The following is a 15,048-nucleotide window of genomic DNA, read 5'->3' as shown; positions in this document are numbered from 1 at the left end:
GTGACTGACCACACTGTCACTGCACTGGACTGCACTGTGACTGACCACACTGTCACTGCACTGGACTACACTGTGACTGACCACACGGTCACTGCACTGGACTGACCACACTGTCACTGCACTGGACTGACCACACGGTCACTGTACTGGGAGGGAGTGTGATTGAGGATGGCCGAGATTCTCTTTCAATGTGTCCGCGCTGCTAGGAAGAAAAGCAGGCGGCGAGGAGCGCACTGGATGATGTATTGTATGTATTAAATATTTGCTCAAGGCTTCCTCGCAGGACTGTGCCAAAACCACAGAGCAGGCGAGCCGGAGAGAGAGGGAGGATGGAGAGAGAGAGAGAGAGGCAGAGGGGCCCGCTACACGGCAACGTCACCGCTGTTACAGCACCCTCCCTCCGGCGCGCCCTCCCTCTCGCTCAGTCGGTCTCTGCTCCCGCAACGCGTCGCGCACCGGAACCGCGAGCTGCTCTTCGGGGACACAGCGAGGACCGCGAGGAGGGGCCTGGGGGTCTCGCTCCGCTCTCAGCCGCATCGCGTGACCAGCCGGCGGGCCCGCGTGGGGCGAGCCCGGAGACTAGCGGACTTCTCTCGGCGTCTCGGGGGGTGGGGAGGAGAGAGAGGAGGAGGAGGAGAGCTGAAGTGAACGAGGGCAAAACCACCGGAAACGGCGAAACAGAAAAAAACAGACTGAGATTCCGGAGAGAGGGGCAAAGTCCTGCCCGCCGCTGCGTGCTCAGTTCCCGAGCCGAACCCGCCGGATTGGACCGGAACATGACCGTGCGCGGCCGAGGGCCTGTGGTGGATCTTCAGTCCCCGACGTACTGACCGCCCCCCCCCTTCCGCCGCCCCGTGAAAGCCGCCTCGCGAGCTCGCCTTCCTGCTGGCTCTCCTCCGCGCGGAAGCCGACACGTGAGTACGGCGGTGCCATCTTCCTCCCTGGCTCACGCGCAGCGGGTCCGACCCCGGGCCGGCTCGCGCACACGCACCCGCACCCGCGCGAGCCGGCGCGAGCGCTCGGAGCACGCCTTGTTGTTGTTGTTGTTGTCGAGGGTCGGCTGTTCCGCTGTTCCGCCCGGCGCCCTGAGGTAACGGCGCTGCCTGTGAGAGGCGGAGGGGTCGTGCGTGGGCACGGAAGGGCTGTTTCACTCGTCATCCGGGCGTCTCGGGTCGCGCCGGTGCCCGGTGGGCAGTCACGGGGCGTGGGCAGCTGCGTTCACTCTCGGCTGTGTAAGGTCACGGACGTGCGAGACGTGGGCGCAAGAGCAGGTCCGTGTGCGGGCTCTCCCGGGAGTAAACCCCCGCCAGACGCGTGTCCAGCCCCGGCTGGAGGCTGCAGCGAGGACGCCGGGGTGTCTGTGTGCCCCCGACCCCCGGGGAGTAGCGGGGATCCCCTGGGTGTCTCCGCGAGCCCGGGCCCCCGTCACTAGAGGAGAGACGGGAGCCGTGACGTGTAGCTCACCAGACACGGGGCTGTCCCTCTCCTTCAAGCCGGCACGAAGCGTCCCTTTGGGGGGGGGGCTCTCCCGGCAGCGAAGCGGGGTCCCCCTCACGCCCCTGAATCCAGAGGACCCCCCCTCCTCCCTCCGGTTAGCGGGCGGGTCCGCTATGCTGTATCCCGGGCCAGCAGAGGGAGGTGAGCCCTGCGGGGGCCTCCGGTCTCTCGGCTTGAAAGACTGGTTTCTAGGCCAACAAGCGGCTCGTAGCTGCGCTCTCGCCCTGGCGGCGTTTCTTACTGTGTAGCCGCAGGGTCTCCTTGTGATTCAGTGATGCAGTGAACAGTGAGATAGTGAGACAGATACAGTGAAACAGTGAGATAGTGATACAGATGCAGTGAGACAGTGAAACAGTGAGATAGTGATATAGGTGCAGTGAAACAGTGAGATAGTGAGACAGATACAGTGAAACAGTGAGATAGTGATACAGATGCAGTGAGACAGATACAGTGAAACAGTGAGATAGTGATACAGATGCAGTGAGACAGTGAAACAGTGAGATAGTGATATAGGTGCAGTGAAACAGTGAGATAGTGATACAGATGCAGTGAAACAGTGAGATAGTGAGACAGTGATACAGATGCAGTGAAACAGTGAGACAGCGAGACAGTGATACAGATGCAGTGAAACAGTGAGACAGTGATACAGATGCAGTGAGATAGTGAGACAGATGCAGTGAAATAGTGAGACAGTGAGACAGATGCAGTGAGATAGTGAGGCAGTGATACAGATGCAGTGAAACAGTCCCAATAACGCTCCATCTGTCTGCAGCATATGTAAATATTGTATGATATGTCTTTGTTGTAAAATGTCTGTAGATTTTATATTATTGTTATTTTTTGTTTTGTTCCATGTGAATTTTATTATTTTTATTTGCTTTGGCAACACTGATTGTACCCATCGGTCATGCTGATAAAGCACCTTGAATTGAATTGAATAGTGAAACTGTGAGATAGTGATCCAGATGCACTGATACAGTGAGATAGTGGTACAGATGCACTGATACAGTGAGATAGTGGTACAGATGCACTGATACAGTGAGATAGTGATCCAGGTGCACTGATACAGTGAGATAGTGGTACAGATGCCGGGGTCGCAGCGAATCGCTCCCGGGTTCCTATTATATCGCCTTCGTGCAACACGGGGTAAGAAAGGTGAATATTTTGGCGGGGGGAGGGTTAATTGTGCAAACTGGACTTTGCACGTTTGCTTTTGAAGACCGTGTTGAGTGTTGATTTACACTGTTTACACTGATTTATAAGCTACTACTATAGGGGTTCTATAGGGGGTGCTGCTATAGAGGTACAGCTTCAGGTCAGCATCCAGTTCGCAGCAGGGTTCTATAGGGGAGTGCTGCTATAGGGGTACAGATCCCTGAGTCAGCGTCCAGTTCACAGCAGGGTTCTATAGGGGAGTGCTGCTATAGGGGTACAGATCCCTGAGTCAGCGTCCAGTTCGCAGCAGGGTTCTATAGGGGAGTGCTGCTATAGGGGTACAGCTTCAGGTCAGCGTCCAGTTCGCTGCAGGGTTCTATAGGGGAGTGCTGCTATAGGGGTACAGATCCCTGAGTCAGCGCCCTGTACGCAGCAGGGTTCTATAGGGGGTGCTGCTATAGGGGTACTGCTCTAGCAGGTGCAGTAATTGTGCAGGAGTGAAGGGGAGGGGGTGAGGTAATTGGCAGTGTGCTCAGGAGTCTGCAGTGAGGCGCAGGAGCTGCTGAAGGGAGTAAGTCACTGTAATGTCATACTATGACACACAGGCATGCAACCTTGCAAAACCTTCACTGCAGCGATTGCATCACAAGAGCATGAAGGCTGTTGTGAAACTGTAGGCGTGGTGGTCTGGCACCATGCATTTGCACCGGTGCTGAGCTGACTGTCCACAGCTGATCCCTGGGGAGCTCTGGAGGGGATCCCCACCCGAGCAAGAGCAGGACTGTACAGAGCACCTCTCTGCAGTCCAGTGCCCAGTGAGATCAGGGTAAAAGCACAGTACAGTGCAGTAAAGCCCAGTGAGTTCAGGGTAAAAGCACAGTCCAGTGCAGTACAGCCCAGTGAGATCAGGGTAAAAGCACAGTCCAGTGCAGTACAGCCCAGTGAGATCGGGGTAAAAACGCAGTGCAGTGCAGTACAGCCCAGTGAGATCAGGGTAAAAACGCAGTGCAGTTCAGTAAAGCCCAGTGAGATCAGGGTAAAACACAGTCCAGTGCAGTAAAGCCCAGTGAGATCAGGGTAAAAACACAGTGCAGTTCAGTAAAGCCCAGTGAGATCAGGGTACAGTGAGGTAAAGCCCTGTAAAATAAGGTGAGGTACAGGTAGAAATGCAGTGAAATTAGGGGAAACTAGGACAATTTTCCAATTCCAGACACTCTGAACACGCTGGTTCGCCTGGATGGTGGGATGAGCAGGCCTGGCCTGCAGGTCTCTGCTCCTGGGCTGGGTTTGCTGTTTGCTGGTGGTGAGGAGCTGAGTCTGCGCTCTGGAGGAGCAATGAGTAAGAAGGACAATTAGCGCTGGGGCGAGGACAGGAGCTGGGGGGCGCCGTGCTCCGCAGTGCTCCGTGGTTTTTCTCCCAGTCAGGGCCGTCATCCAGGGGCAGTGTTGACTCTTCAGTTCTCCTTCGGAAAATCTGAGGGAGAGCTGACGCAGGACAGGGAAACGGAGAGTGCTGGATGGAGAGGGAGGAATCAGGATTAGAGCAGGAGATCAAGGAGAGGGATTGGAGCAGGAGATGGGACAGAGGAAGTTTAATTTTTTTTTCACAATCCTGTCCTGTAAGAGAACATTGTGGACCGAGTGTCTTTACAGTGACTCTCCAGCTCTGATGATGATGAAGGAGTGTTCATGTGAAGATACAGAGGAGCTGGACTGAGTGTCTCTACAGTGACTCTCCAGCTCTGATGATGATGAAGGAGTGTTCATGTGAAGATACAGAGGAGCTGGACTGAGTGTCTGTACAGTGACTCTCCAGCTCTGATGATGATGAAGGAGTGTTCATGTGAAGATACAGAGGAGCTGGACTGAGTGTCTGTACAGCGACTCTCCAGCTCTGATGATGATGAAGGAGTGTTCATGTGAAGATACAGAGGAGCTGGACTGAGTGTCTGTACAGCGACTCTCCAGCTCTGATGATGATGAAGGAGTGTTCATGAGAAGATACAGAGGAGCTGGACTGAGTGTCTGTACAGTGACAGTTGTATTACAGTTCTAAGGATCGTTTGAAGTTGCATGTAAACCACAATCCCCTCTAATTGCCCTATGCCTGCGGTTGGTGACCCCCCATGCCTACTGTAGCCCCACTTAATTGGGGGTTGTCTGGAGCCCCATCTGGCCTGTGGTGCTTGATTACAGGCCTGTCGCCCCACACATGTCCTGTCGCCTGGCGTCCTGGGGTCACAGCTCTGTCTTTAATGGTGTGGTTCTCGGTGGAGGTCTCCGTGTGTGGGACGGCCTGCATCTTTCAGTCTTTTAGGTGTGAGTGTCTGTGTGTCTGATTGTGTAAGTGTCAGTTTGTTAGGATTGTGTGTTCAGTATGTGTGTATCAGTGGGTGTGTGAGTGTACGATGGTGTGTCAGTGTCTGTGCGTGATTGTTAGACGCACACTGAACACACAATCCCCAGTGTGGGTCAGTGTCTGTGTGTGGTTGTGTGTCTTGGCGTCTGCAGTGAGGCCTCTGTTCTGTTGGAAGCTGTTCAGTGTGTATGAGTGTGTTCAGTGTGTAATTATCTGGATACGCAAGCATGTTTTCAGTGGGTGTGTGACTGTGTTCAGTGGGTGTGTGACTGTGTTCAGTGGGTGTGTGGGTTCAGTGGGTATGTTTCAGTGTTTGTGACTGTTCAGTGTTTGAGTGTGTCAGTGTTTGTAACTGTGTTCAGTGTATTCGGTGTCAGTGTGTGTTCAGTGGGTATGTGTCAGGGTGTGTGACTGTGTTCAGTGGGTGTGTGAGTGTGTGTTCAGTGGGTATGTTTCAGTGTTTGTGACTGTTCAATGTTTGTGACTGAGTGCGTCAGTGTTTGTAACTGTGTTCAGTGTGTGAGTGTGTATTCGGTGTCAGTGTGTGTTCAGTGGGTATGTGTCAGTGTTTGTAACTGTGTTCAGTGTGTGAGTGTGTATTCGGTGTCAGTGTGTGTTCAGTGGGTATGTGTCAGTGTTTGTAACTGTGTTCAGTGTGTGAGTGTGTATTCGGTGTCGGTGTGTGTTCAGTGGGTATGTGTCAGTGTTTGTAACTGTGTTCAGTGTGTGAGTGTGTATTCGGTGTCAGTGTGTGTTCAGTGGGTATGTGTCAGTGTTTGTAACTGTGTTCAGTGTGTGAGTGTGTATTCGGTGTCAGTGTGTGTTCAGTGGGTATGTGTCAGTGTTTGTAACTGTGTTCAGTGTGTGAGTGTGTATTCGGTGTCAGTGTGGGTTCAGTGGGTATGTGTCAGTGTTTGTAACTGTGTTCAGTGTGTGAGTGTGTATTCGGTGTCGGTGTGCGGCGTGCGCAGTGCTGCCTCTCTCTGTCTTGTTGGAAGCTGTCCGATCAGAGTCCATCTGCTCTCTGTGAGTCTTGGCAGGGCCGTCTCTGGGTCTGGGGCACAGAGCCCTGTCTGCTCTGGGTGTGTGTGTGGGGGTCCTGAGCCCCTGCTGTTCTCTCTGGGCTCCCACTCGCCCCCCTGGGGTCCAGAGCTCTCGAGTGATCGAATGACATCAGCTGGATTTGATCGGTTTAAAGACCAGTAAGGTGGGGAGGGTGGGACAGAGAGATTACTGGGCAGGGCATCATTCCAGACATGTGTGGATTGAACACTCACAGGATCTGAGTCATCTCTTCCCCCCTCCTCTCTCTCAGTGCAGTGTTAATGTACTGGAGTGTCCAGTCAGTCAGTGTGTCTGTATGAACCCCTCTCTATCAGTGCAGTGTTAATGTACTGGAGTGTCCAGTCAGTCAGTGTGTCTGTATGAACCCCTCTCTCTCAGTGCAGTGTTAATGTACTGGAGTGTCCAGTCAGTCAGTGTGTCTGTATGAACCCCTCTCTCTCAGTGCAGTGTTAATGTACTGGAGTGTCCAGTCAGTGTGTCTGTATGAACCCCTCTCTCTCAGTGCAGTGTTAATGTACTGGAGTGTCCAGTCAGTGTGTCTGTATGAACCCCTCTCTCTCAGTGCAGTGTTAATGTACTGGAGTGTCCAGTCAGTGTGTCTGTATTAACCCCTCTCTCTCATGCAGTGTTAATGTACTGGAGTGTCCAGTCAGTCAGTGTGTCTGTATGAACCCCTCTCTCTCAGTGCAGTGTTAATGTACTGGAGTGTCCAGTCAGTCAGTGTGTCTGTATGAACCCCTCTCTCTCAGTGCAGTGTTAATGTACTGGAGTGTCCAGTCAGTCAGTGTGTCTGTATGAACCCCTCTCTCTCAGTGCAGTGTTAATGTACTGGAGTGTCCAGTCAGTCAGTGTGTCTGTATGAACCCCTCTCTCTCAGTGCAGTGAATGTATTACCCTCTCTGTCTTTGTCCCAGGATGCTTCATACAGTGTACGAGTGGTTCTGGTGGGACCGGCTGTGGCTGCCCTATAATCTGACCTGGTCTGACCTGGAGGACCGGGATGGCCGTGTCTATGCCAAGACCAGTGATCTCTGGGTCACCATCCCCCTGGCCCTGCTCTTTCTGGTCATCAGACAGCTCTTTGAGCGGTGAGTGTCACTGCCCATGAAACGGAGACACACTGTGGACTGGATCAGACTGCTGTGCACTGGGAGTCTGACTGACAGCACTGTAAAACCTGGAGTGGATCAGAGTGCTGTGCACTGGGAGTCTGACTGACAGCACAGTAAAACCTGGAGTGGATCAGACTGCTGTGCACTGGGAGTCTGACTGACAGCACTGTAAAACCTGGAGTGGATCAGACTGCTGTGCACTGGGAGTCTGATCGACACCAGTGTAAACTTGGAGTGGCTCCTGCAGGCATCCTGGCTGACTGTGTCTCCGTGTGTGTCCGTGTGTCTCAGATTCGTGGGGACTCCGCTTGCTCGTCTCTTGAGCGTCCGAGAGAGGGTGAGGCTGAGGGCGACGCCCAACGCGGTGCTGGAGTCCTTCTACAGGAGCAGCTCCAAGCACCCCACACAGGTCAGTGCACCCCTACAGGGCGCGTGGGGGGCAGAGCAGGCCCCTCTCTCAGACCTGGACATTCGCTCATGAAGGGCACTGGCTAGTAGCCTGTAGCTCTGAGGATCGGGTACTAAGACCAGATATCGCCTTCAGCAACACGGCTGGACTGCTTGTTCCAGACTCCCCCCACTCTTTGTGTAAAGATGTACCGCCCCCCCTCCCCCCCCCCCGCTCTCCTGTTTAAACACACTTCCCTGTAGTTTTCACTGGTGTCCTGGGATTCTGAAGAAATCCGCTGGGCTGGGTGTTTCAGTGTCAGATCCCTGCTCTCGTCTGGGGGAGCTTCAGTTGGCCTTGTCCCCCTGGGCTCCAGAGAGGCCCAGGCGCCTGACCCCCAGCCGGAGCGGGGCGTTGGCCCGGACAGGCCTCCTGCCTCCTGCACCTGAGGGGTCTGGCCCCTGGGCCTGCTCTTCCTGATGGGGGGTGGAGTGATCTCCCCTGTCTCTCTCTCTCTCAGAGTGAAGTGGAGACTCTGTCTCAGCAGACGGGCTGGTCAGTGCGACAGGCCCAGCGCTGGTTCCGTCGCCGGAGGAACCAGGATCGGCCCAACCTGCTCAAGAAGTTCAGAGAGGCCAGGTACACACTTGCACGCACACCCGCACAACAGCACACAACAGCACACAACACAGGAGTGTGAGCTCAGTGTGTCACACACCCGCACAACAGCACACAACACAGGAGTGTGAGCTCAGTGTGTCACACACCCACACAACAGCACACAACAGAAGTGTGAGCCCAGTGTGACACACACTTGCACAACAGCACACAACACAGCAGTTTGAGCCCAGTGTCTGCATGTGTGTCACTGTAGTGCAGGATGACAGAATAGCTGCAGTCAGGAAAATGGGCTTCTGTTTGATGAACAACAGGCTCTCTGTTCAAACAGAAATAACAGCTATCCCTCTCTCTCCCTCCTCCTTCTCTCCCTGTCCCTGTGCCTCTCTCTCCCTCCTCCTTCTCTCCCTGTGTCCCTGTGCCTCTCTCCCTCCTCCTTCTCTCCCTGTGTCCCTATGCCTCTCTCTCCCTCCTCCTTCTCTCCCTGTCCCTGTGCCTCTCTCCCTCCTCCTTCTCTCCCTGTGTCCCTATGCCTCTCTCTCCCTCCTCCTTCTCTCCCTGTCCCTGTGCCTCTCTCTCCCTCCTCCTTCTCTCCCTGTGTCCCTGTGCCTCTCTCCCTGTGCCTCTCTCCCTCCTCCTTCTCTCCCTGTGTCCCTATGCCTCTCTCTCCCTCCTCCTTCTCTCCCTGTCCCTGTGCCTCTCTCTCCCTCCTCCTTCTCTCCCTGTGTCCCTGTGCCTCTCTCTCCCTCCTCCTTCTCTCCCAGTGTCCCTGTGCCTCTCTCTCCTTGCCTCTCTCTCTCCCTGTGTTTGTCCCCCTCTGTTTTCCTGGGTCCCTGTCCTTCTCCTCTCTCCCTGTGTGTTTGAACCCACAGACAGGCCTGTGGAGTTAGCCCAGGCCATGCTAGGTGCATCTGGTTGTAGTTGTGTTGTGAGATGGTGAGTGTGTTGTCTGTTGTGTATCTGGAGTGTCTAATTCTCTGGAGGCTCTGATTCTCTTTCAGCTGGAGATTTACCTTTTACCTTCTTGCTTTCATTGCTGGCCTGGGGGCCCTGATTGATGTGAGTACCTCCCGCCTCTCGTCCACCTCTAACCTGTCTCTCTCTCTCTCCCCTCCCTCTCTGCTCCTGTCTCTCTCTCTCCCTCCCCTCCCTCTCTGCTCCTGTCTCTCTCTCTGCTCCTCTCTTTCTCCATCGCATGCCAGCAAGTCATGTCTCTCCCTCTCTCTCCCTCTCAGAAACCCTGGTTCTATGACCTGAATGAAGTCTGGAAAGGGTTCCCCACGCTGGTACGTTGACCTCCTGCATCTTCACCCCAGCTGGACAGGTCCGCTGGCGGCTCGGTTCTGTGTCTGGAGACACAGGGGCCTCGAGCCTCTTCCTTGCGGCGAGCCAGGCCCGGACCTTGTGTGAGACACAACACCGAGCACACTGTGGAGCAGGCTGAAACACCTCAGCACCGCAGGGTGTTGGGTCGGACTGTGCGGGGGGGCGCCCTGGCTGCGGGGATGATGTGACGTCCGCTCCCCAGAGACAGGGCTGCTCAGGCTCATGGGAACTGTAGTTTAATTCTCTGTCCTCTTCCTGCCCCCAGACCATGCTGCCCTCCCAGTACTGGTACTACATGATCGAGCTGGGCTTCTACTGGTCCCTGCTGTTCAGCGTGGCGTCGGACGTGAAGAGGAAGGTGAGGCACAACACTGTCCCGCTGCAGCCTGCTGTACTGCTCCTCTCCCAGAGGGGGGCGCTCTAGAGCGCGGTACTGCTCCTCTCCCAGAGGGGGGCGCTCTAGAGCGCGGTACTGCTCCTCTCCCAGAGGGGGGCGCTCTAGTGTGTTGTACTGCTCCTGCTCTTGTATCATCCTTTCTCTCCCTCCCCCTCTAGGATTTTAAGGAACAGATCGTTCACCATGTGGCCACCATCATCCTCATCAGTTTCTCCTGGTGTGTCAACTACATCCGGGCTGGTACCCTCATCATGTTCGTCCACGACTCCTCAGACTACTTCCTAGAGGTGCATCTCCCTCCCCGTCCCATCTGTCTCCCTCTCTCTCTCTGTCCCTTCCTTTCTTCCCCTGTGAGCTTTCTATTTTCAGAAAGACCCCCCCCCCCCTGGTGGAGGCAATGTGTCACTGCAGCCACTGTCATCTTTTCTGAGGTCTGCCCTCTGGTGGAGGCGGCGTGTCACTGCAGTGCCTTTCAGCACCGGTTCTACATTTCTAATGTGAAGCAATTCTGTGACTGAACAAGTGAAGGGACGTCGTGATTAACGCAGTACACCGGCAGCTCTCAGTCTGGTTCTGGAGTGTTCCCGTCTCTCTGTTGTTTGTGCCCTAGCTGATCCCTTAAGCTCAGCTGATTGGTGCTGTAACTTATCTGCTAATGGATTAGACTTTGCACTACGACCTCCGTTTCCAAAACACCCCGGTTACTTTAAGTAACTTAGTTAAGTGCTTTACTCCCAGCAGCTTCTCGGAACCCTCTGCTCTCCTCCTCCTGCTGGATAAGAGTTGGCTCCCGTATTTGTGAGTGAGCAGCTCCTGCCAGGTGTGAGTGGGTGATGGGGAGCATCAGACTCTCCCACAGAGAGCCACTGTTCCTCCTCCTGCTTCAGTCCAGTCGCTCTCTCACCAGAGTGAGGGGCAGCTGGGCGGCAGGTCCCTCTTCGAGCCTTTTCAGAGCCTGAAAGCTGTGACTGTCGAACCTGTCCTTCAGTGCGTTTCTCCATCTCTCTCTCTCTCTTTCTCTCAGTCAGCGAAGATGTTTAACTACGCGGGCTGGAAGAACACCTGCAACGCCATCTTCATCGTCTTCGCCGTGGTCTTCATCATCACACGGCTCGTCATCTTCCCTTTCTGGTGAGAGTCTGATCTGTGGACTCGCGCGCTCGCCACGCACCACGGCAGCGCTTGACGATTGGTTCACCGATTCGCCGCAGCGCCCCCGTGGCCGAGTCGCTCACCGATTCGCCGCAGCGATTTCGAGACGCTGCTCAGCGCGTTGTTTTACACAGAGGGTGGTGGGAGTCTGGAGCAGGCGGCCCGGTCCCCCAGTAGGATTGTTGAAGCCAGTACCCTGGCTCCTCTCCAGAGGCCGCTGCGCGAGCCGCTCGGATCGAGCGAGGAGCGCCCGGTTCTGGGGCGTGACCGACATGTACCCCTCTTCTCTGCGCAGGATCCTGCACTGCACCTGGGTGTACCCTGTCCAGCTCTACCCTCCCTTCTTCGGCTACTACTTCTTCAACGGGCTGCTGCTGATCCTGCAGTGCCTCCACATCTTCTGGGCTGCTCTCATCCTGCGCATGGCCGCCAAGTTCCTGACCGGAAAGGTACCGGAAAGGGAACCAGGGACTGGTGTAGGGTGGAACAGGCCCTGTAGGGGGTAGGGGTTTACGGCTGGCTGCACTGTGCTAGAGTTCGGAGACGCTACCTCAACGGGACAATTGACAAACGCTGTAGAAGACTGAAAGAGACTCGGACCGATTCGGGCCAGCATCAGGCCGATGACACCCACTGGGGACAGGAGTGTGACACTCGGGCAGCAGAGACACAGCCCGCAGACATCAGGAGAGAACCGCTGAGCCTGAAGCAGCTGCTCCTGAGAGACTGAGGGCTCTGTGTGGCTCCGTCTTCCAGACACAGTGGGGGACAGAGAGAAGAGAAACCGGGGCGTGGTGCTGTGTGACAGGTGTACAGGGCTCTAGCACTGGGGACAGAAACGAGTGCCAAGGGGCCGGTGATACACAGGGGCGTGCGTTGAAATCTGAGAACAGGAGGCACTTCTTTACACAAAGGGTGGTGGGAGGCTGGAACAGACTGGTCAGCTGATACCCTGGTTTCTTTCAAGAAACAGCAGGGTGAGATCCTGCAGTCAGGACAGGGAGTGCTTCTTTGCACAAAGGGTGGTGGGAGTGCGGAGCAGGGCTGATACCCTGGTTTCTTTTGGGGAACCAGCTGGGTGAGAACCCTGGATTAATTAGTTACTGAGTACTGAACGGGGTCCCCTCATCTGTGGCCAGCCTTTTGTAACGACCCAGGAGGACAGTCCGATTGTTCATCCGGGAGAAAATAATCTTTGGGATTTGTTCTCTGGCAGGGTGTGGAAGACGAGAGGAGCGATCGGGAGGAGACGGATAACACGGAAGAGGAGGAGGAGGAGAAGGAGAAAGTTTGGGGTGCACAGGAGGCCCCCAAAAACGGTCCCGTGAGGAACGGGCATCCCTCCGTCAACAACAACCACCGCAAGACCGAATAGGAGTGTGGGTGTGCGCCCGCCCCCTGTCCCCCGCCCCGCAGCGCGGCGCCCCCTACCTGACGCGCCTCGCCACAGCGCGGGCGGGCGTGCAGGGGGGGGGCAGCGCGGGAGGCGGGGTGTCAGTAGTAACGGGGCGCGGCCCTGGACTTGAAGGGGGGCGCTGCCTTTTTATCGCATCTCTTTGTTTTAAACGGATTTCCTCCCATGGGTGCAGCAGGTCCGAGCGCCCCGATCAGTCGAGAAGGCGGCGGGCGGGCCGAGCGCGGCGGGGGCGAACCCCAGCTCCGCTGCGCGAGGAGAGCTGCCTGCCCTGGGCTCGGCTCGGGCGGTCTCGCTCCGGAGCTCCGTGGCCTGCTCTTGTCCTGAAATACGCCCCCCCCCCGCCCACCCGAAAAAAAATTCTTTACTTCTCCTCCAGTGGATAAACAATTCCTCTCCAAATAAATTCCGGTGGAAAATTCCAGAGCTTTTTTTTTTTCCCTTTTCTTCTTCATGGTGGGACAGAAATAATGCAATCTGTTGATTAACACTTTACTTACCTGCGTTGCCTAGTGCTAAACTTGTGTGCCTTATAAAATGGTGATCTGCGAGAAAATAAAAACTGGGAGCTATTTTTTCATCCAAAGAGGGAGAGAGAGACAGGCAGGGGGAATGATGATTCGGAAAGGGCCTGGTCTCCACGGAAGACTGCCGGCGGTACAAGGGCGCGAAGATCCGTGTCTGGTGTCCAGGGCTCAGGCTCCTGAGTGGCATGAAAGTTTTACAAAACTGTGTGTGTGTAGCTGCTTCATTTTTCTGTTCTCAGCAGTAGAATTTCAGAACTGTGCAACTGGTCGTAGAACCTGGAGTGGATCAGACTGACAGCACTGTAAAACCTGGAGTGGATCAGACTGCTGTGCACTGGGAGTCTGACTGGCAGCACTGTAAAACCTGGAGTGGATCAGACTGCTGTGCACTGGGAGTCTGACTGGCAGGCCGACTCTCTCCCTCTCTCCAGGATAAATTACCCCCCAGCCCTGGGCTCCCTCGATTGATTCTGAAGAGTTTCTCTCTCATCAGTGTTGTCACTTGTGCAAGTTGTTCTGTGCAATACAGTTGTGTGTTACTGTTGAATTCGGTTTTGATCAAGTGCCTTAACGAATCTGTTCCACGCCTCCATCCTCCCTCCCTCTTCTTCACTCCCATCAGCCCTGACTCATTCTCCTCTTCATCACCACCCCCCCCCCCGGCCGTCCCAGGCAGTGGGAGAGAGAGGTGAGGGAGCTGAGGCACTGGAGAGAGATGGAGGGGTAGAGAAGTGAGGGAGAGAGGAAGATGAGGCACTGGAGAGGAGAGAGAGGGAGGGAGGAGATAGAGGTAGACAGTTCCTCACACGCCTGGATCACAGGTTTTTTCATTTGGTTGCCAAAGGATTTTTTAAAAGTTGTTAGAAATGTATATTTCGTTTTAAGATGTTCAGGGATTTATTTTTGGTGGAGAAATCATATGAAGGTGGCTGATGTTGCCAATGAAACTATATATATGAAAGACCAGGCTAGCACTGAATTGCACTGTGACCTTGTTACCTGTGTGTGTGTGTAGTCAGGTTAGTGGCACTGAAATACTAAAGGAAGTGGTCAGAGGAGCTACATTTAAACAGCCTTGTCTGTAATACAGCTGTCTTCAAGGTTAAACCATGATATTCCTGGACAGCTGGTCCAGTGGTGAAGAGACAGGGCTGTAATACCAGGAGGACAGCTGAACCAGTGGTGAAGACACAGGGCTGTTACACCAGGAGGACAGCCGGTCCAGTGGTGAAGAGACAGGGCTGTAATACCAGGAGGACAGCTGAACCAGTGGTGAAGACACAGGGCTGTTACACCAGGGGGATAGCTGGTCCAGTGGTGAAGACAGAGAGCTGTTACACCAGGGGGACAGCTGGTCCAGTGGTGAAGACAGAGAGCTGTTACACCAGGGGGACAGCTGGTCCAGTGGTGAAGGCCCAGGGCTGTTACACCAGGAGAACGGTGGTAGTTACTGTACATTTCGAGTAGAGGAGATCACATGAACCCGTCCGATCTGTTCAAACGGAGTAGGAAGAGTCAGCCTAGGCTGCATTGAAGAACACTAATTTACGAATTAGGGCATGTAGTGCAAGCTGCCCAGGTAGGTGGGAATTCTGAACTTCTTAGCACCTCACCCAATCTTCTCTCGAACCCACAACAGGGTGCGGGTGTCTCTTCACGCTCTCCTCTTCCTCCTCTCCTCCTCTCCCGATTCTCGGAGCACCTCTCCAGACCTTGATTGTGTAGTGTTCTTTTGTGGGGGAGGGGTAACTTTTATGATGATGCCAATAACAATGTTAATAATAATGATTGAAGACCATGGCTGCGTGGTGCCTTTATTTCAGTGTGTTTCCATGTTACTGCTCAGGAAATCGAGCCTGGGGGAATCATCTTTCCCACTGTAATAATGAAACATGACTCCTTCTGGCTGCTTTCTAGAGCCACGGATTCAGCTAGATTTGGTAATGCAAATATTCAGACTTTTTAAAGGCAAGATCACAGTGAGACTGGGGGTCCTTTACAGCTCTCTGTCTGTCCCAGACTGGCAGTGAGATTAATA

The 15,048-nt window shown here is 54.6% G+C and overlaps 1 protein-coding gene across 3 annotated transcripts; it reads left to right on the top strand.

Annotated features, from left to right (window-relative positions):
* The first annotated feature begins 354 nt into the window (after positions 1 to 354).
* On the top strand, positions 355 to 14,808 carry cers2a (ceramide synthase 2a). Of its 3 annotated transcripts, none has more exons than XM_069185497.1 (11): positions 355 to 914; positions 6,991 to 7,164; positions 7,480 to 7,597; positions 8,097 to 8,215; positions 9,196 to 9,253; positions 9,430 to 9,480; positions 9,786 to 9,878; positions 10,076 to 10,204; positions 10,942 to 11,048; positions 11,365 to 11,518; positions 12,286 to 14,808. In XM_069185497.1, the coding sequence occupies exons 2-11, from the start codon at positions 6,992 to 6,994 to the stop codon at positions 12,442 to 12,444; spliced, it is 1,161 nt and encodes a 386-aa protein (XP_069041598.1). In that variant the 5' UTR covers positions 355 to 914; position 6,991; the 3' UTR covers positions 12,445 to 14,808. The 3 variants fall into 3 exon arrangements, with proteins under 3 accessions (XP_069041598.1, XP_069041600.1, XP_069041599.1); XM_069185499.1 differs by lacking the exon at positions 355 to 914 and adding an exon at positions 996 to 1,090; XM_069185498.1 differs by lacking the exon at positions 355 to 914 and adding an exon at positions 1,167 to 1,638.
* The last annotated feature ends 240 nt before the right edge of the window (positions 14,809 to 15,048 follow it).

Source organism: Lepisosteus oculatus, chromosome 27, assembly GCF_040954835.1.
Source record: "Lepisosteus oculatus isolate fLepOcu1 chromosome 27, fLepOcu1.hap2, whole genome shotgun sequence".
Lineage (NCBI taxonomy): Eukaryota > Metazoa > Chordata > Actinopteri > Semionotiformes > Lepisosteidae > Lepisosteus > Lepisosteus oculatus.
Note: the sequence above shows the minus strand (reverse complement) of the source record. Positions and strands in the feature narration are given on the sequence as shown.